At 48.2% G+C, this 20,112-nt stretch overlaps 1 protein-coding gene across 2 annotated transcripts in view; it reads left to right on the top strand.

The window, feature by feature from the left end:
- Nucleotides 1-8,370: 8,370 nt before the first annotated feature.
- Snx31 (sorting nexin 31) overlaps nucleotides 8,371-20,112 on the top strand; it is a 47,186-nt gene continuing 35,444 nt past the window's right edge. For both annotated transcript variants that reach the window (XM_052747628.1, XM_052747627.1), the window contains exons 1-3: nucleotides 8,371-8,518; nucleotides 8,649-8,723; nucleotides 17,309-17,423. In XM_052747628.1, coding sequence (XP_052603588.1) covers nucleotides 8,453-8,518; nucleotides 8,649-8,723; nucleotides 17,309-17,423 — 256 coding nt within the window. In that variant the 5' untranslated portion in view covers nucleotides 8,371-8,452. The remainder of the gene's footprint in view (nucleotides 8,519-8,648; nucleotides 8,724-17,308; nucleotides 17,424-20,112) is intronic.

Below are 20,112 nucleotides of genomic sequence, written 5' to 3'. Positions count from 1 at the left end.
CAGCAGAAGTCCTCTCGGTGCACAGTGGGGAGGGTGCAGTGGGAACTCTGTCCTGCACATGCTTTCCTGGAACCCACCACTGCTCTAAAAATAAAGCTGCTTCTGAGAAATTAGACGGTAGTAGCAAGTACAGTGCCAGCTCACAAAGTGACGGGAGCATTAGGAATTACTGTTTGCAGCCAAGTGTGGCGAAGCGTCCTTACAATCTCATTGCTCATAAGGTAGAGGCAGGTGCATTGGCAAAAGCTTTTGTTTTTGTTTTTAAGATTTATTGATTTTATGTTTATGTATATGGGTGTTTTGCTTGCACATATGTTTGTGTATGCACCACATGATCTCTGAGAGAGATCAGAAGTGGGACAGAATGGACCCCTGGAATTGGAGCCGCAGACAGTTACGAGCCGCCAAGTGGGTGCTGGGAACTGAACCTGCGTCTTCAACAAGAAAAAGTGCTCCTAATCACTGAACCGTCACCTCCCCAACTCCAGGACTTAAGGCAGCCTGGTCTACAGATCACGGGTGGGCCAACCAGAGCTATGTAAGGAGACTGTCTCATAAAAAGAGAAAAAGAATTAATGTGTATAAAATCCTCCAGGCAATTTCAGAAAACTAGAAAATACTGACTAAGAAGTAGCCATCTTTGCTTTAACCCCAGTAGCTATTATTTTAGTATCAGATAGAGATATTATCTCGTTTTCTCCAGCTTTATGGGTAAGACTTCTGAAGGAAGATGCATCCGGTTAGGAGACTGGAGAAGAGGGAATGAAAGAGGATGATGGGGTGCTGAAGAGATGGCTCAGAGGTTAAGAACACTGGCTGTTCTTCCAGAGGTCCTGAGTTCAATTCCCAGCACCCACATGGTGGCTCACAACCACCTGTAATGAGATCTGGCGCCCTCTTCTGGCCTGCAGGGATACATGCAAACAGAATACTGTATACATAATAAATAAATAAATCTTTAAAAATAAAAAAAAGAAAGAAAGAAAAGGGATGTTGGGATGAAGGGTCGGAAGGAGTCAGAGAACATCAGAACAAGGTCCTGAGGCAGGTGGTCCACATCCACGAAGAGGAGGCAGGGCGGGCGGCACTGGTGGAAGCCACAGGCAGAGCCCACTGTGACTCCAGCTCCTGGGTGTGGATGCCCATCTCCCCCCAGACCACCTCAAGCTGTGTAGCATGAAGTACTGGGTCAGGTCATGAAATATGCTCTCCAAATGTTAGTGAGTAAAGAGAAATTATTAACCATGCCTTGCCCCCAAGAGTAAATTAGCATCTCAGTATTCTAGGTGCAGTTATTCCCCACCCAGGTTTATGCAGAATCCACTGAGAGAGCTTCCCATGCTTTGTTTTCATAGAAGCCAGAGTCTGCAGCCCAGGAGGACCGTCCACGGCTCACTGACTGAGAAGAACAGTGCAGGCCTGTGCTTGGTTCTGTCAAGGGCACAGTTCCCTCTAGGGCCATTCTGACATACAAGAGTGCTTTGCTGGGGTTTCCAAGGGAGGATTCAGTGCTCAGCCCAGGAGCTTGCTGCAAAGCCTGCTCACTGGAGTCTCCCTTGAACATGATCCACAGAGCTGGGATTCTTCAGCAGGAAGCTCTGTGGCTGTGGCTTCCTCACTTCTCTTTTCCGTGGACCGTGGCCTTCCTGTGCACTTTTTGCTCTGCTCAGGGTGTTCTGCAAACCCTCAAGAAGGTGGCAGAGAATGTTTCCTTAGCACTTTCCAAAGACTTGGGCTCCTAACTTGTGTGTATGCTGTGTGCTCATGTGTGCATGTATGTGCACAAATGGATATGCATGGGTGTATGTGAATGTGCATGTGTGGGTGTATGCATGTCTGTGTTTGTGAATGCATGCAAGAGTTCATGTGTATGTTTGAGTATGTGTGGGTGCATCTATGCATGTCTGCAATGTGTGTGAGTCTATGTGCATGTGTATACTTGTTTGCATGTACCTGAGTGCATGCAGGTATTCATGTTTTTGTATAAATGTGCTTGTGTATGCATGTGTTCCTGTTTGGGTGGACATGTGCTTGAGTCTGCATGTGTGTGCTTATATGTGCACTCATGCATACTGGTGTGTGTGTGTGTGTGTGTGTGTGTGTGTGTGTGTGTGTGTGCATTCGTGTGCTTGTTTATGTAACTGTGTGTGTGAGCATGTATATGAGCACATGCAAATCAGTTGCTTTCATGTTGCTTTTCTTAGAAAGGTTAGAGCAGCGGGGCTCTAAGCTTGTTTGTTTGGATCTCTCTTTCCCGTCCCATTTTACAGAAGTTTACATAAGCAGCCCAGGTGTTGCATGGTGCAGTGGAACCAGAGTGAGTGACTCCACCTTGGTTTTGCCAGTTGGGCCAAAGCAGCAGCTTGGTGCAAACAGTGACCTCCTATGAATTTTGTCTGACAATTATTAGTATTGATTTATCTTTAAATTCAGTAACTCAGGATAGAAGGACATGAACACTAGTTGTTTTGCTCTGGTAGGTCAGAGACTGCCCACACACCCTAGCACGCGTGTTCTATGGCCATACTTCCTGGACGTTGCTGATAGGACCAAGAGTGGACCAGATTCTCCTGCCCAGAAATTTCAGACCAGGGCCCCAGTGACCAAAACCTCCCCTGGGACTGTTTGCTGATGCAAACAGCAGGGAAGTGGGTGGGATGGGAGGGGGGAAGTGGCTCTGCCGAGCCAGCTGAGCCGGGGAAAGCTGGTTTGCAGACACACCGAAGGAAGAAAGAAACCTGAGGGTTTCAGAACTCTGATTCCCCGACTTAGCCCTTCTCGAGTCCCTGCACCCGACCTCAGTGCTGGAAGACCCACATCACTGGGCACGTGTCCCGTCTTGTTTCTGTCTTCAGTGGTCTTTAGCTCAGGCCTCACTCCTGGGGTATTCTGATGACTCTTTTCTCATCCATCCCTGCAGTCACCTTCACTAGGCTGGGCTGGGGGAGTTGACTGGAGGCAGTGTGTAGCCCTTGGCTTTCACCAAAGGTCAAGACCCAAAGCAAATGCAGTGTTTCATATTTGAATCTAGGCTTTGACCCTCATGGTTTGTGTATCTTTGGGTACATTATTTAATTCTTTCGCTCTTTACATATGAGACAATGAAATCATACCACTTGGAGTAGGCTCAAGTTTAGCAGAGTCTAAATCAGGTAAACATAAGTATTTCCTCCGAAGTTCCCCTTTCTTCTGCTGTCTTGTGAGATTTGGAGAGACAGCCAGGGTACTGCCAAGGGGATTAGCACCCTTATTTTTATAACCAGAATTTCTTCCTAGGCACAAAATGATAGATGAGTGGGGGAGGGGCATTTTAGAGATCATCCAGTTTGGGGCTTAATGTTCTCCTCCCTCGATATCCTTTCTTCTGAAGGTTTTAGGAACCCCTGAGTACACAGATAAAGCAGTTACACAAACCAGACATTTGCTGATCATAAATAACAAAAATGTATTTTGAAATAATTTTTAATATACATACAGTTTTCTATTATTAAAGATGAAAGTAAAGTTGTATACTAATAAGATGCATGTACTTATTTTTCATAAAGAATTAAATCTTGGCTGAGTATTTGCAACAACAAGATGTAGGTTATCATCATTTTTTGGATTTTGATTGTCCACAATGAGAATATCAATTAAGAGAAACATATGGCAGAAATATGTTTTCAGCCATTACAGAAATTGTTGGAAATTCTGCTCTAATTCACTGAACAATTTTTGTTTTTGTTTTGAGATAGAATCTCTTGCGGTTCAGGCTGGCCTTGAACTTGTGTGTATCTGAGAACGACCTTGCCTCTTGATGTTCCTGTCTCTATCTAATGACTTTTAAAATGAAACTCAGGTCAGCAACTTACACAGTGTCTCAGTTTTCTCGTTTATTTTTGAGACAGGGTTTCACTATGCACCCAGTCTGGCCAGGAACTGGAGGTAAGGCTCCTGCCTCAGCCTTCTTAGTGCTAGGATGACAGGCATGCCCCACGAGGCCAGGTTCAGCTTGGCTCAACCTCAAGCGTTGTCTCTGCTTCCTCTCACCCTCTACACTCCTCTCTGTCAGCTAAGCTTGGCTCACACTTCAACTTTTGAGTTAAAGGTCCCTGGCTCTGGTGACACTTCCTGTCCCTAGACACGCCTGCTCTGGCTTCCTTGTAAGACTAGATGCTGGGACAGTGTCTGGCAGGTCTACCATGGGCCCCACAGCCCAGGCCAGAGTCCAGACACGCAGTAGATACCTGCTACACATACCATTCCTCCCTTCTTGGCTGAAGGCCAGGCCGCCTTCCCTGCCCCTCACCTGGCAGCCACCCTTCACCTTGCCCGACCACTCCCTGCCTGAAGATGCAGAAAGTCCAGTTGTACCCAGTTTGTGTCTATTTAACCAAGACCCAAAATGCCCTGGCTGAACATTTAGGAGCACAGACTCAGCAGGTGGGACACGCAGGCTCACCCTCCTTTACAGGGCACCCTGGCATGGCTGAAGATGCTGGTCCCTTGTCCCCATCTTCTTCATGGGAACCCTTAACTGTTGGGGAGTCCACGGGGAGGGAGGGCTGCTCCTACTGCTTCCCAGGATACTGTAGCTCATCCTCCCAACCTAGGAAGAGGAGCCAGAGGCAGTGACCTCTGAAGCAAGGAGGGCCTTCTGCGAAAGTACTGTGGAGGGAGGCCTGTCTCTGCCTTCCTAACCCTCAAACTCAGATGCTATTCACTGGAAATCACATGTTCCTGATTTTCACTAATTTCCTTTCAAAGGCCAAAAATGTCATTTGTTATTTTTGTTCATTTATTATTATTATTATTATTATTATTATTATTTTGGTTTTTCGAGACAGGGTTTCTCTGTGTAGCTTTGCGCCTTTCCTGGAACTCACTTGGTAGCCCAGGCTGGCCTCGAACTCACAGAGATCCGCCTGGCTCTGCCTCCCGAGTGCTGGGATTAAAGGCGTGAGCCACCACCGCCCGGCCTATTATTATTTTTTTAAATTAGGCCAATTATGTTCTGATCGTCTGTTGTTGGGACAGAAATCAAACTCACACCCAGAAACATTGACAGTGGCTGGATGCTGTAGAGTGGAGCTAGACATTGGGAGGGTCAGAGGCAGAAAGATGGCAGGTGGAGTGTGGCAGCGGCAGACCCCCCCCCCCCCCGGCACAGCGTCCCCACCCCCGTCCCGCCTGCCCCTGCACACCCTGTGAAGTGAACTAGTTTGGTTCCCCCACCCTCCTCTCAGGGTTTGAGACTTGCCTCTGCCCCTTAACAGCTCCCGGTCCCGTCAGGTTCCTGAACGACACAGTGCCTCAGCTGCTCCGCAGAAGGGGGCAGAAGAGCACCCACCTCCAGGCATGGGCTTGGCTGAGTGGCAAAGACCAGTGTGCAGGTGCTTACAGTAGTTTGACCTAACCTTCAAAGTTTACAATGGTGCAAAAGCAGTATACATTCAGTAGACACACACTGCGATAAAGTTTCTTTTTGGTCATTTCTTAGTGTTTTAGTTTTAGGTCCCCACACCATTTGCTGTGATAAAAATACTTCCAGGAAAGTGACTTAAAGGAGCCGGGCCAGTCGTCACGGTGGAGGAGTCAGGGCAGCAGGGCCGTGAGGCAGCTCGTTACGAACATCTGTAATTAGGAAGCAGAGAACGATGCACGCTAGTGCTCCGCTTGCTTCCTACATTTTCTAGGGAATGGTAACACCCAGCATAGGCAGGTCTCCCCAACTCAGTTCATGCAGGCAAGATATCATCCCACAGGCATGCTCAGAGGCCCCTCCCCCGGGTGATTTTAGATTCTGTGAACTTGACAATAACTAACACTGACCATCACAAGCGGCTGTCAATACATGGTCCAGCCCTCCCATGTATCTGTGGGGAGTGGAAACTCACGGTTAGCTGTTAGATCATGACACTCTACCACATACTGTCTCTCTAAGCTGGGGACACACTCCAAATGCATTAACCACTTACCGTGTTCCCAACTTACCACAGATTTATCAGGAATTAATCCCATCACAAACTGAATAGTGTCCTTCCATAAAGTTGTAGGAAGTGTTTAACCTAAAGCAATAGTTGTAAAATATTAATCATAAGCCCCAAATCATGCACAATGAAAGTGAGCTTATCAGTAGGTCTAGATAAATACATCATGGCTTAGATACCCAGTAGAATACTATTCAGCAATGAAAAAGGAGGCAAACTGTGAAATGGAACATCACTAAGGGAAAAAAACGAGGTATAAACTCTGCATACAGCCTAGAAGAATCTGAATAACTGCTGTGCTGAGGGACCTAGGCCATACAGCATACACTGCAGGGTTCCACTTATATCCAAAAATTAGTAAACTAATCCATGGTGACAGCAGATGAGCGGTTGCTTGTGCGGAGGCAAGCAGGAGGAACCTGGTGACCTGAGTCTGGGACTCACAGGGTGGAAGGAAAAATCGGACTTCTGCAAGTTGTCCTGCGACCCCGATACATTCTAATGAATGCACACGCAAATAAATAAGTGTAATTTTAAAAGAATCAAAGCGTGCCAATTTAAAAAAATTATTTTGTTATTTTCTGTATATGGTGTTTTGACTGCATGTATGTCTGGTGCCCAAGGAAGCCAGAAGAAAGTGTCGGATCCCCTAGAACTGGAGTTACAGACAGTTGTGAGCTGCCGTGTGGGTGCTGGGAATCAAACCCAGGTCCTCTACAAGAGCAGCCAGTGCTCTTACACTGAGCCGTCTCTCCCGCTTTCCAAATGTGGTCCTTGAAGAGGACCCCTCAGGGCTGGTGCATCAGACCCCTGCTTCATCTCCCTACTTGATCACTTGCAAATTCTGCAATCGGGAGGCAGCGAGGGACTGATAACGCTGGTGCGAAGCTGACTCTTCTTTTTGTACCCTCCAGACCCCAGAATGGTGCCGCCAAGTCCATGGCGGTTCCATCTTCTGAGCTCAGCTAAGCCAACCTGTTGACAGCCCACCCCTCACAGATGTACCCAGAGGTTTGGCTCCTAGGTGGTTCCAGATCCCGTCAAGTTGACAATCAATAATAACCACATTCATAGTTAACATTAACCAATACAAACAAGGAGAAAATGAGAGTCCACTGAAAGACCCTAGGAAGAAAGTTTTATATGACGCCAGCTGCAGGGAGAAGTGTCTACTCAAGATCAGGGCTCCTCCCGGTAAGAGAGACCCAGCTCACCTCCATGTTTTCCATGTTCCTAATACATTAAGGTAAACAGAAGACGTAAAAAGCAAAACAAAACACCAAAGCAGTGCTATATACCATGTGGCATACCATGATACATTTTAACAAGACAAAGACAAAAGCCAAAACAAGATAAAAACAAAAACCCCTGAGCCTAGTACAATTGTGATGGTCATAGGATACCTCCAAGACCTGCCCCCTTTTCCCTTTCTAATCTTAATCCACAGTTTACTGTGGCCAGTGCTGGGGTGATGCGAAGCTCTCAAATCGTCGAAGCACCCCCCCCCCCCCCCCCCCCCCCCCCCCCCCCCCCCCCCCCCCCCGTGGAAACGCCAGCAGTTCCGGTATGAGGCAGATCTGAATGCCACCGCATCCACCCAGCTGGAAGTACACATTCCGTTAGTCACAGACACTAGACCCGGGCCCTAAAGTGGCCCCTCGGCGAAGCTGTTTTTCCAGGCAAGCTGCCTGGCTCCGGTGATTTGGGGCGGGGTGGGGTGCAGGTGGGTCATGACTTTCTGGCGACTGTAGAGAACGGTCACGGGCTAGAACCACGGTTCTTCACTTGGTGGGTTCAAGAAGCCCTCTGAAAAGGATTTCGACGCTGTCCCTCCCCTCCTTAAAAGTCTTTAAAATTCGCCGGGCGGTGGTGGCGCACGCCTTTAATCCCAGCACTCGGGAGGCAGAGCCAGGCGGATCTCTGTGAGTTCGAGGCCAGCCTGGTCTACCAAGTGAGTTCCAGGAAAGGCGCAAAGCTACACAGAGAAACCCTGTCTCGAAAAACCAAAAAAAAAAAATAAAAATAATAAAAATAAAAAAGCCGGGCGGTGGTGGCGCACGCCTTTAATCCCAGCACTCGGGAGGCAGAGCCAGGCGGATCTCTGTGAGTTCGAGGCCAGCCTGGTCTCCAAAGCGAGTTCCAGGAAAGGCGCAAAGCTACACAGAGAAACCCTGTCTCGAAAAAACCAAAAAAAAAAAAAAAAAAAAAAAAAAAAAAAAGTCTTTAAAATTCTGGCCTCTGGCCTCCAGGGTGACCCTGGCCCGAGGGGCTCTGGCGCTCCTCAGGGTCCCTCTACCCCGACTGCATCTCCAGTCCCGCCTGGCACCTGGGACAGCGGAGGGGGCGGGGCGGGGGCGGGGCGGGGCGGGGCCAGGCGCCGGACCCCGCCCACCCGCGGACCTCCACCAAGAGCCGGAGCTCGGGACCCAGCCCAGACTCTAGGGCAACAGTTCGCCACGCTGTCCCTGGTCATCGCCAGAGCCATGAAGATGCATTTCTGCATCCCGGTGTCCCAGCAGCGGCCAGACTCGCTGGGGGGCCGCTACGTGGTGGGTCTGGGGCCCGGGGCCGGCTGAGTGGGGAAGGGCTCGGTGACCCTGCGCACCTCCCTCACCCCCACCCCCACCCCGCATCACCATCCTTGCCTTGGATAACCCGGGCGGGTGTCTGTGCTTTCAGCAGTACTCCGTGTACCTGGACGGGTTCCTCTTCTGCAAGGTACGCTACAGCCAGCTGCACCGCTGGAACGACCAGGTGAGCCTCGTGGGGAAAGCGTGCCCAAGGGCTTGGGTTGTGTGACTCGGAAAGAATGGACTGTGTGTGTAGCGGAGGAGGGGGCGTGTAGCCAGCCCCCTAATTTGTGAACCACAGGCACTCTTTAAAACCCAGAGCAATCTCCTATACCAACATCTGCAACATCAGCTTAAAACAGGAACAGGACCATCCTGATAGCTGCAGGAGTCACCTCCTTCCTCTGGCTCCCTGTGCTCACAGCCCCAGAGTGGTGTCAAGTGGGACCAGAGGAGTTATAAAGGCCCTTTGTGCAGTCAATCTCTGCTTCCAACGTTGACTCATCAGACCCACCTCTCCAAGCCCCTGTGCCAGCCAACCCGAGACTCACCAGCTAAAGGGCCATGCTCAGAGCAGACTGGGTTGTGGCACCGAAGCAGAAAGTTGCAAGACTCAAAAATCTCGTGCAATCCAGGAGGACTTCTGGGAGGAGTGGGGGGGAGGGGCTTGAGAAGGGACTGGTTCCAGGTGGTCCAGGAGCTGAAGCAGAGGATGTGACAGTGGCTGACAGGAGCCGGAGCTGAGAACAGGTAGAGACTGAGGCAGGGGGATAGAGAATTCAAGACAGTCAGACTTGTCTTAGCCCCAAAGGAAAAAGGGGTGGTGTGGGTAGGAAAATTAGATTACCTTAGAAAGAGGAAGGAGCCAGGTAGGCTAGTTCATGGCAGGGAGGATCGCCCTAACCGTGGTAGAGAGGAGCACCCTAACTCTCCTGCTGATGGCCCCCTGTGCAGACCCAGGCCTGCAAGCTGACTTTGCCTTCGCAGACTTCTCTAGATTTGGGGCGAACAGTTCAGGAGAGAGGACAGAGGCATCAGTCAAACTGTTGTGTTTCTCTATAGGCACAGAGAACTTGCCAGAGCGTTCAGACAGCAGACAGGGTTCATCAGCAGAGGGTAGGCTGCCAGCCACTGAGGGAGTGTCACTGGGGGACAGGGCTGCAGCTGACCATGTCACAGAGCACAGGTCATGCCTCACTCAGAGACACGCCCTTCTCTTTCCCAGACTAGCTGTCCATATACCCCGGCCGATAAGAACTCATGGCCACATCACCTGGACAGGAACGCCTTCTTGATCTTACAGGTGTCAGATATGTGGGATATAAATTCAATCTCTCTCTCTCTCTCTCTCTCTCTCTCTCTCTCTCTCTCTCTCTCTCTCTCTCTCTCTCTCCCTCCCTGTAACTCTGGCTGTCCTGGAACTCACTCTGTAGACCAGGTTGAGGGACCTGCCAGCCTCTGCCTCCCAAGTGCTGGAATTAAAGGTATGCACCACTATGCCTAGCTAAATTCAATTCTTACAGCCAAAAACCATGTTGCTGAAGTTATAACCTTTATTTAACATACTGCAATACAATAAAAGCTTCATACAGACTCTTAAGGAAATAAACTGGAAAGGAATCTATACCCCCACATACATGTACAAAGCCTTCCTTTTTCATGGTGCTTTGTATTCGGTCAGATGCAGCAGCACCTGCTGCAAAGCCTGTTGACCTGAGTTCAATCCCACGGACTCACATGGTGGAGGAAGAGCACCAACTCCTGCAACTTGACCTCTGACCTCACACATGCTCCTCCCCCACAATTGAATAAACGGGATAAAAATGGTTTTTAAAGATTTTGAAGCCACTTCATATTCATTTTAAAAAAAAGAGTAAAAATAAAAGCTGGCAGAGAAAGATCTGGGAAAGCCTTCAGCTTTTTGATGCCAGTCATGGGGAAGACACACACACACACACACACACACACACACACACACACACACACACTTGCACACACAGTCAGTATACATACACACTCACACACTCACATGCAGTACACATACACACATACTCACATACATACACACACTTACATACATGCAGTACACAGGCATACTCACACACTCACATGCAGTACACATACACTCACATGCAGTATACATACACACACACTCACATGCAGTACATACACACACACACTCACATACATACATACACTCACTCACATACACTCACACATACACACACAGTCACACATACACACTCACACACATGCAGTACACATACACATACACACATACACAGACACACACACACTCACACATAGACACACACACACACACACACACACACACACACACACACACACACACACCAGGCTGAGGATGTGGTTCCGTTGGTAGAAAGCTTGCCCAGCACATTTGAAGCCCTGGGTTTGATTCCAGGTATTTAGTGAACCAGACATGGTAGCACATGCCTGTGATCCTGCACTTGGGAAGCTGAGGCAGGAGGAACAGAGGCACACGGCCTGACGACAGCGGAAGAGCTGGGCTCCCTTCTGAGGCCCTTAATGGAGGTTTTGATGGAGACTGAGCTCAACTCTAGAGCTCTTGCTGTTCATATAGTGTTATAGTTCTTGTGCATCCATCCCCCATCCCCCACCCTCCCCACCCCCCCCACCCCCACTTTAGACTGCATTCGATACAAAAGGCCAGAGGTTTCTTGAGGAACCAGTCCTGGCTGTAAAACCTGCTACGAGGAATTCTTCTCTGTGACAGGCCATAGATTCTCAACCCTGTTGACTTTTCCCGCTTCATGTCCTCGGGGCAGAGGCTCCCCTAGATTCAGTCCAGCAGGTGGGTGATTCAGGCAGTCCTGTTGTCTCAAGGATACTGTAACTAGAGCCAATTAGGGAATGTCTGCAACATTTATGGACACATATCTAAGAAGACAATTCCCTTTTTGGCCTCACTTAATCAGCTGTCAGCTAACCAAGAAAAGATTGCATGCAAAGAAAACACTTTCCTGCTTCCGTTGAAGGAGGTGAGCAGAGATGGAGGACCAGAGTGCCCTGGCTGGTGGAGCAGCCCTGGCTGGTGGAGCAGCCCTGGCTGGTGGCATTGCTGCTGGGCCCTTTGACTCCCGGGCATGGCAGCAGCATTTCCTTGGCTTTAGAGGAAACATAATTGCCGTGAGAATGTTTGATACCAGGACGGACAAGAGCTGGGTCTGCAGGGGTTAGGCAGGCATGAGGCAGGGTGGGAGCTACTATGCTGCCCCTCAAAGAAGATTCCTGAGAATGTGACCCCGTCACTTTCAGATCTTCTCATTTTCTGAAGAGAATCCAGAACATCAGGGTTCCTGTTTTTTTTCCTATAAGCTTAATTTTTGTAGCAATAGTTTTAGTTTATAAAAAAGCACAGAGTTCCCCCACACCAGGCATCCAGTTTCCTCTATTCTCCAAAATATTTAAAAAGTTTTAAATGTGTCTGGGTGTTTTGCCTGCATGTATGTGCTTTGTGTGAGTTTAAGTTATTTCTAAATGTGCTGTACCCTCAGAGTTCAGAAGAGCATCAGTGAGATCCTCTGGAGATGGAGTTACAGACAGTTGTGAGCCACTGTGTAGATGTTCAGAATCAAACCCAGGTGCCCGGATGAACAGTGCTCTGGACACCTCCCCAGCCTGGTACCCTCTGTCTTAGACACCTCTAGTGTGCACAGTTGTTATAATGACCCAGTCAGCAAGGATGCACCATTACTAACTCACCCACAGCTTATGCAGATCTGATCAGCCCTTGTCTAAGACCCAATTTCTGTTCGGGAGCCAGCATTCCATTTCGTGGCTGAGTCTCTTTTGGCTCTCTGATGAGCGCAGTTCTCTCAGACTCTCCACCTTTTTCATGATCCTGACAGCTTCAAGGGGACTGGTCAGCTCTTCTGTGGCTGTCCATGTTTTACATGATGGAGAGTGAGCTGTAGGTTTTGAGAGTGAAGGCCCCCCGTGGTAAAGCACATTCTACCTACATTGTCTCAGAGGTCTACCACGAGCACAGCCTCTCACGGTTGATGTTGCCCATCTCCTGGCTGAGGAGGTGTCCATCCGGTTTTCCCACAGCAAAGTGCCCTCCCACCCCAATTCTGTAGAGTAGAGTACTTTACATCACTGTGCACAACCCCCGCTTCAGAAATGGAGATTCGTGTTCCCTGTTCTCATAAATTATCTGGAGTTCACAAGAGACTGGCTTGTTCTCTCCTACTCATTTATTCGGTAACTAAGTTAGAGCACCGTGGGTGATGGGTATTTATGCTTTGGGTTATGTATCGATGCTCTTTGTTTTATTGATCAGGTTGTCTGCACTTCGGCCTCAGAAGTCTTCAATGGCTGCTGTGTCTCTCTTACACTCAACCATTGAACACTTCCATACTTTCTGGTGCTCCAAGCTGCTCCAGGCTGTCTTAGAAAGGGTGATTTCTCCATGGCTCTGTGGTGGCGTTTCCTGAGGAATGGTTTTTGACATCAAGATCTGGGTGTCTGTGTGCACACCGCTCCTACGGTGTCTCATCTAGGCCTTCATCTGCAGAGCTGGGAAGTGGGTGCCGTGCGCAGTAGCCCAGGCTGAGCTCTGCGGGTTTCTAGGAGTGCCCATTTGTCTTAGTCACTCTTCTCGTGGCTGTGATGGAAGAGCTGTCAGAAGCGACTTCAGTGAGGAAGGGCTTGTTTGGTTCACAGTTTCAAAGGACACGATCTATCATGGTGGGGCAGCATTCGTGGTGATGGGAGCAGCAGCAGAGGCTTGTTACAGGAGCGATCACAGACCTGAGCCCCAAGTGCCCATTCCTGGTGACCTACTGCTGCTGGTTAGACCCCGTATCCCAGGTGTTCTATAACCACACACACACACACACACACACACACACACACACACATACACACACACACTACCACCAGCTGGGGACCAAGTCCTCAAACACCAGCATCAGTGAGGGACATTTCACACCTAGTCACAGCACCGTCTGTATGTTTATTCCAGTAATCAGGAGCTCACAGTGAAGCATCCGCACAGGTATTCCAGCCGCCTGCTCTTACCTGTCAACTCACTACAGCAGTGAGAAATCCGACTGCCTGCCACTCGTTGGCTTCATTGCTTGAGTCTGTGTGCCGTACAGCAGCATGAGAATTAACTGCTTCATCCACAGTCCAGCGCTCATGCATGGCTGATTTGTGTACATTCTTCCTGTGGACCTCACACATTCCCAAAGTTCTTAGGTCACTGCCTCCCCTCATGCCCTTCAGTGAGGTGGAGCAGATGTTTGTGATGCTCTTAGACTCTGCTGTCACGTGCCGCACTCCACCCTGAGGCTCTCCTGACTGCTTAAATGATCTTTAAAATATTCACATATGTCAAGCTTGTGCTGTAAAGTTTGGCATGCCTGCACAAGTGGAGAGCATCATGCCCCCAGGAGTAGACGCTCGCACCGGTGGCTTTACCACACTGAAATGTCTGTGTGTTTTACCTACTCAGTGCCCTCCTGTCCCACAGCCCTGGTGACAAGTGACCTTTTCCAGATGGTCTTACAACTGAAACCATACAGTAGTTTTTCCAGACTAGCTTCTTTCACTAGCAACATGCATTGAAGGTTTACCTGTATCACTTTGTGGCTGGATAGTTCATTTCTTTTCATGGATGAACAATATTCTATTGTAGGAATAGATCACTGCTTACCCTTCATATTTTGAAGGACATCTCTACAGGGTTACAGATAAAGCTGTCACAAACATCTACAAGCAGATTTGAAACCGTAGACTCACAAATATAGATAGAATATTTTCTTTAATTTTGCCAATACAAATAGACTAGATATTATAATTGAAATTCCTGCTTGATAACTGTTCTATTATATGTAATTTTACTATGTTAAAGTTAAAACCTTCCTTTTTGATTAGACAGTAAAGGGGAAGTGCTGTGGGATGCCTTTCTGTATGCTGTGAATGTGTTGCTATAACTGGTTAATAAAGAAGCTGCTCTGGCCTATGGCAAGTCAGGTTATAGCCAGGCAGGAAATCCAGGAGAGAGACAGAAAAAAGAAAGGCAGAGATGGAGGAGACACCAGCCCGCCGCCAAAGGAGCAGGAAGATGCCAGCAGACTGGTAATGCCACTGCCACCTGGCAACATATAGATGAATAGAAATGGTTTAAGTTGTAAGAGCTAGCTAGCAAGAGGCCTGCCATAGGCCATACAGTGTGTAAATAATATTAAGCCTCTGAATGATTATTTTGTAAGTGTGCAGGACCAGAGGGCTGGGGAGGACTGGAGAAACCTTCCGGCTACACAGATTTTTAAAGATTTATTTTTATTTGTGTGGTGTGTGTGTGTGTGTGTGTGTGTGTGTGTGTGTGTGTGTTATGTGTGATGTGTAGTGTGTGTGTGCAATGTGTGTATGGCGTATGTGTGTGTGTGAGATGTGTGGTGTGTGTGTGATGTGTGGTGTGGTGTGGTATGTATGTGTGTGGTGTGTGATGTGTAGTGTGTGTGTGCGATGTGTGTATGGTGTATGTGTGTGTGTGTGTTATGTGTGATGTGTAGTGTGTGTGTGTGATGTGGGGTGTGTGTGTGTGATATGTGTATGATGCGTGTGCAGGTGTCTTTGGAGGCCTGAATCGGCTGTCAGCTGTAACTCCACTGCTGCTGGAGTTACAGGCAGTTGTGAGCTGGCTGATGAGGTGCTGGGAACCGAACTCTGGTCCTATGGAAGAGCAGCAGGTACTCTTAGCAGCTGAGCTTCTCCCCAGCACCACATGCAGACTAGTGAGGACAGGGTCTGCAACCCAGTTCAGGAAGCTTTTCCCAGTGTGACTGCTGGATTCTAGAGTGAGACTATGCTTAACACTGTAAGAAATTACCAAACTGTCTCCCAAAGTGGCTTTTGTAGTCTCTGCAGGATATGTTTTTAAACTTTAAATCAAAAGTAACTGCTGGCCTTGGATGTGGTTCTCTAAGAACTGAACAATGCCAAGTAATAAGCAGCAGGAAACCGTATTTGTTCATAGCCAGACAGTTAGTAACCTCTCTATATTCAGACCAACGTTTGGCTGGTAGAAGTTTCTGTGCCAATGGAGATGCTATAAATGTGCTCCGCCAGTTTGGTAGCAACTTGACACGTGTTGCTGTCCATCAAACACATGGAATGTGGCTAGTATGACTTAGGAACCGACGTTAAGTTATCTCATTTAAATAACTGAAGCGTAACTTTACTTACAAGTGGCTAATTGCATTCATACAGGTGTCAGAGTTCTGGATCATTGGAACGATTTTGCCTTTGACTTGGGGCCGGGGAGACACCGCAGGGGATTCAAGGCAGTGTGATGATTCCACTCACGTTTTTGAAATATTACCTGAGATGCTGTGTTGGGAGACAGGAGGCCACAAGGGAAGCAGAGGGACCACCTAGAAGGCTGCTATTACAATCCAGAAAACAAACGCTAACCCGCGCCAGCACAGTGGTAGTGGGGTGAAGAGAAGAGACCAGATTCTTCATGTGTGTTTAAGCTAGCGATCATGTGAATGGCCGGGTACACACTATAATTATGGCAAAGGCAACTACAATTAAATGGGGATTTAAGGTCTCGTCTGTTCACCAGCTCCTTTCTCCTTAAACAGCTGGTTCCACTGTTTAAGCTGAGGGCTCCGGGAACAGTCAGGGTCAGCCTCCAGGACTCTGGCTGGTTTTCTTCTCTTTAAATATAATCATTATTTGTGTGTGTGTGTGTGTGTGTGTGTGTGTGTGTGTGTGTGTGTGTGTGTGTGTCCCTGTGAATGGAGGTGCCTGCAGAAGCCAGCAACATCAGATCCTCTTGGAGCAGTTGTGAGCTGCCTGACGTGGGTGATGGGAGTTAAATCCGAGTTCTCTGTAAGAGCACAGTGTGTTCTTAATTTACATGCCATCTCTCCAGCCCCTAAAAGTTATTTTTATGTATCTTTTATAAAAGTAATTGCCTCCATAGTTTTGGGTTCTATATGGTGGGTAGGAGGAGAGGGCCTGCCTGGGATTCTATTGGAGTTTATGCCAGCCTCATAGGCCCTCTGTAATCAGCACACCCCATAGAAATGACATGAAAGGCACATATTTAAGCTTAGGTGGCCACATTAATTAGAGTAAAAAGAACCAAGAATGGCCATGCACACCTTTAATTTGACTTGGAAAACAGACTGAGGAGGACTCTGTGAGTCTGAGGTCAGTCTGGTCCACACAGTGAGTTCTAGGACAGCCAGGGCTACACAGTGAGAGAAATCAAAAATTAAAAAATAAAAACTCCGGCCGGGCGGTGGCGGCGCACGCCTTTAATCCCAGCACTCGGGAGGCAGAGCCAGGCGGATCTCTGTGAGTTCCAGGCCAGCCTGGTCTACAGAGTGAGATCCAGGTCAGGCACCAAAACTACACAGAGAAACCCTGTCGAGAAAACCCCCCAAAAAGAAATCCTGACTATAATCTCTGATATTCCAGATATAGAATAAATTTAAGGAAATGTGTGCTGTGAGTGGTGGGCAGTCACAAAAACATGAAAATATAGTTGATTTCACCAAGGCAGGACTGGATGTTGTGGGGCATCTGCGGAATGTACACTGGAGGGTGTCCCTCCTAAAGGAAATCTCTTCCTCCCCGCTCCCTTTGGCCACCAACAGGGTTCGTTTTATCTTCCCCTTTAAAGAAAGTGCTCCAAGACAAGGCACTGTGTCTCATCACCCTTGAGTTAGGGTCTCACTTTGACTGTGTCTTGGGACCTTTCAGCTGAGACGAGTGTTCGGAAACTGCCTGCCCCCTTTCCCACCAAAGCACTACCTGGCAATGACCGCCACCATGGCTGAAGAGAGGAGGGACCAGCTGGAGCGATACCTGCAGAATGGTATGTACTTGAACTCTGTTTCATAGGTGTACTGCAGCGTAAATTCCCAGTCACAAAAGCCATCTGTTTTAAAGCCCGTGTTTGGCATTTTTAACATGGTTATGTAATTGTGCAAACCATACCATAATCTAGTTTTAGAATATTATCGTCACCCCACAGGAGACTTTCTGTCCACTGGCAGCTACTTCCCATTTTAGCCTCCTCCCACCAGGCCCGGGAAGGTACCACTCTAGTTTCTCTCTATACGTGCTCATTTTGGATATTTCCTATGTGTGTGATTTTTACAGTGGTGTTCTTCACATTGAGTATTTACTCGGGAGACAGAGGCAGGTGGATCTCCGTGAGTTTGAGGCCAGTCTGGTCAATAAATAGTGTTCCAGGACAGCCAGAGCACTGTTACACAGAAAAACCCTGTTTCGAAAACAAAACAAAACATTAAAAAAATAAAAGAGTATTTAAAGTAGTTTAAGATTTACTCTGGAGTGTTGTGTATTGGTTTGACTGTGGACCTGAAGACAAAATGATGGGCTGAGCTCAACCTTAGGTGTTGGAAGCATCTCGGGGGCGGGGGGGGGGGGGGGGGGGGAATGTAAGTATGTGTTGACTACAGTGCTGGCCTGGTACCTCAACCTTGGTCTTCATCAGGGTCATTTGGTGTCACCATGGATGCTGGAAGAGCTGCTCTGACCCCTGTGAGGCTGACAAGGTCAAGCAAGGACACAGTACAGCTCAGTGTCATAACTCGAATTTAGACTTCAGAGTTAAACCTAGAATCAAATTCCAGGAGCTGGAGAGATGGCTCAATGGTTAAGAGCACTGGCTGCTCTTCCAGAGGTTCTGAGTTCAATTCCCAGCAACCACATGGTGGATCACAACCACCTATAATGAGATCTGGTGTCCTCTTCTGGCCTGCAGGGACACATGCAGGCAGAACACTATATACATAATAAATAAATCTAAAAAAAAAAAAATCAAATTCCATTTCTGCTGTGTGACCTTAGACAAGATAGACACCTCCTCTGAGTCTTGGTGTTTATCTGTAAAATGGAGGTCACAGTAGCTCCATGGTGTCTGTTGAAGATTAAATGAACATTATGCTTAGCTGGCCAGCACCTGGTGCCTTGTACTAAGGACTGGTTGGAGAATATGCTTTTCAATAGCTTTCCGTTTTCCCAGGAATCTGTGCTAAGGAACATAAAATTAGTTTGTCTCTACACCATAGCTACTCCCCCCAATACTATCACTCAGGATTTGTTTGTTTTGTTTTGGAGATAAGGTCTTGCTATGTAGCCCAGGCTAGCCTGAAACTTAGGATCCCCCAGCCTCTGCCTCCCAAGTGATGAGATTACTAGCACATGCCACCACACCAAGTTAGTAACACCCTTTATAAACAGTTTCTCGGGGCTGGAGGGATAGTGCAGTTGGTAAGAGTGTTTGCTGTGTAAGAACAAGGACTTGGGTTCAGGTCCCCAGCACCCATCATCATGTGTGTAGAAGCTGTTTGTGGCCGTGTGTGCAGACTCAGTGCTAAGAGAGTGGAGACCGGAGGAAGGAGTGAGAAACCCTGTCTCAAGTGAATGAAGAGATGACAGGGCAGGACACCTGCCCCACTTTCTCTTCTGTTGCTGGAATAAAGTACAGCGAGCCAGGTGACTTAGGGCAGAAAGGGTTATTTCAGCTTACACTTTCAGATCCTAGTCATCATTTAGGGCGGTCAGGTCAATCACTTACACTGAGCTCGCTCTCTCTCTCTCTCTCTCTCTCTCTCTCTCTCTATATATATATATATATATATATATATATATATATATATATATATATATACATATATATATGTTTTTTGAGACAGGGTCTTTGTGTGTAGTCCTGGCTGTCCTGGATCTTGCTCTGTAGACCAGGCTGGCCTCAAACTCACAGAGATCCGCCTGCCTCTGCCTCCCGTGTGCTGAGGTTAAAGGTGTGTGCCACTTTTAAGCCTGAGCTGCCTTTCTTATATGACCTGGAACCACTTGCCTGGGCATGGCACCACCTACAGTGGTCTAGGTCCTCCTCCATCTGTTATTAATCAAGACATTACCCACAGTCAGGCCCACAGACCAAGCTCATCAGTTGAGGCTCTGCTATCACACAACTGACAGTGTTAACCAGGACAACACACAATGTCTTCCTCTGGCCTCTGCACATGCACATGTGTGGACATGTGCCGGAACACACATATACAACACACAGACTCATGCAATGAATATCTTCAAGCATGTGTGCTCTCCTGCGTACACGCGCGCGCGCGCGCGCGCACACACACACACACACACACACACACACACACACACTCATATGCATGTGCGCATAATGGAGACTGAACCCAGAGCCTTGCACACTCTACCACTGAACTACACCCCAGCCCATGCTGTGTCTCTGGGGGTAGCCCCTTGAGAGCCCCTGTTACGTGATGAGGCACCTTCAGTTGGTGCTTTGGGCAGACTTAAAAATTTCAGATTGCCAAGTGTCTTACCAAACTGGCTGTCTAGACTCAACTTGTAATGTATTTTTGCTTCTTGTTCCATCATCATCCCAGAGGGTGATGGCTACTGAGCAGTGTGGGCAGCTTGAGTAGAGGGAGGTTTCCCCGGAACACTGTGGTCTTGAACTGTCATGATGGGTTCATATTGTCCAGGCCACCTCACCTCAA

Source organism: Peromyscus californicus, unplaced genomic scaffold, assembly GCF_007827085.1.
Source record: "Peromyscus californicus insignis strain IS unplaced genomic scaffold, ASM782708v3 Scaffold_20__1_contigs__length_68692818, whole genome shotgun sequence".
Taxonomy (NCBI): Eukaryota; Metazoa; Chordata; class Mammalia; order Rodentia; family Cricetidae; genus Peromyscus; species Peromyscus californicus.
The sequence above is the reverse complement of the archived record's forward strand: the minus strand, read 5'-3'. Positions and strand labels throughout refer to the sequence as shown.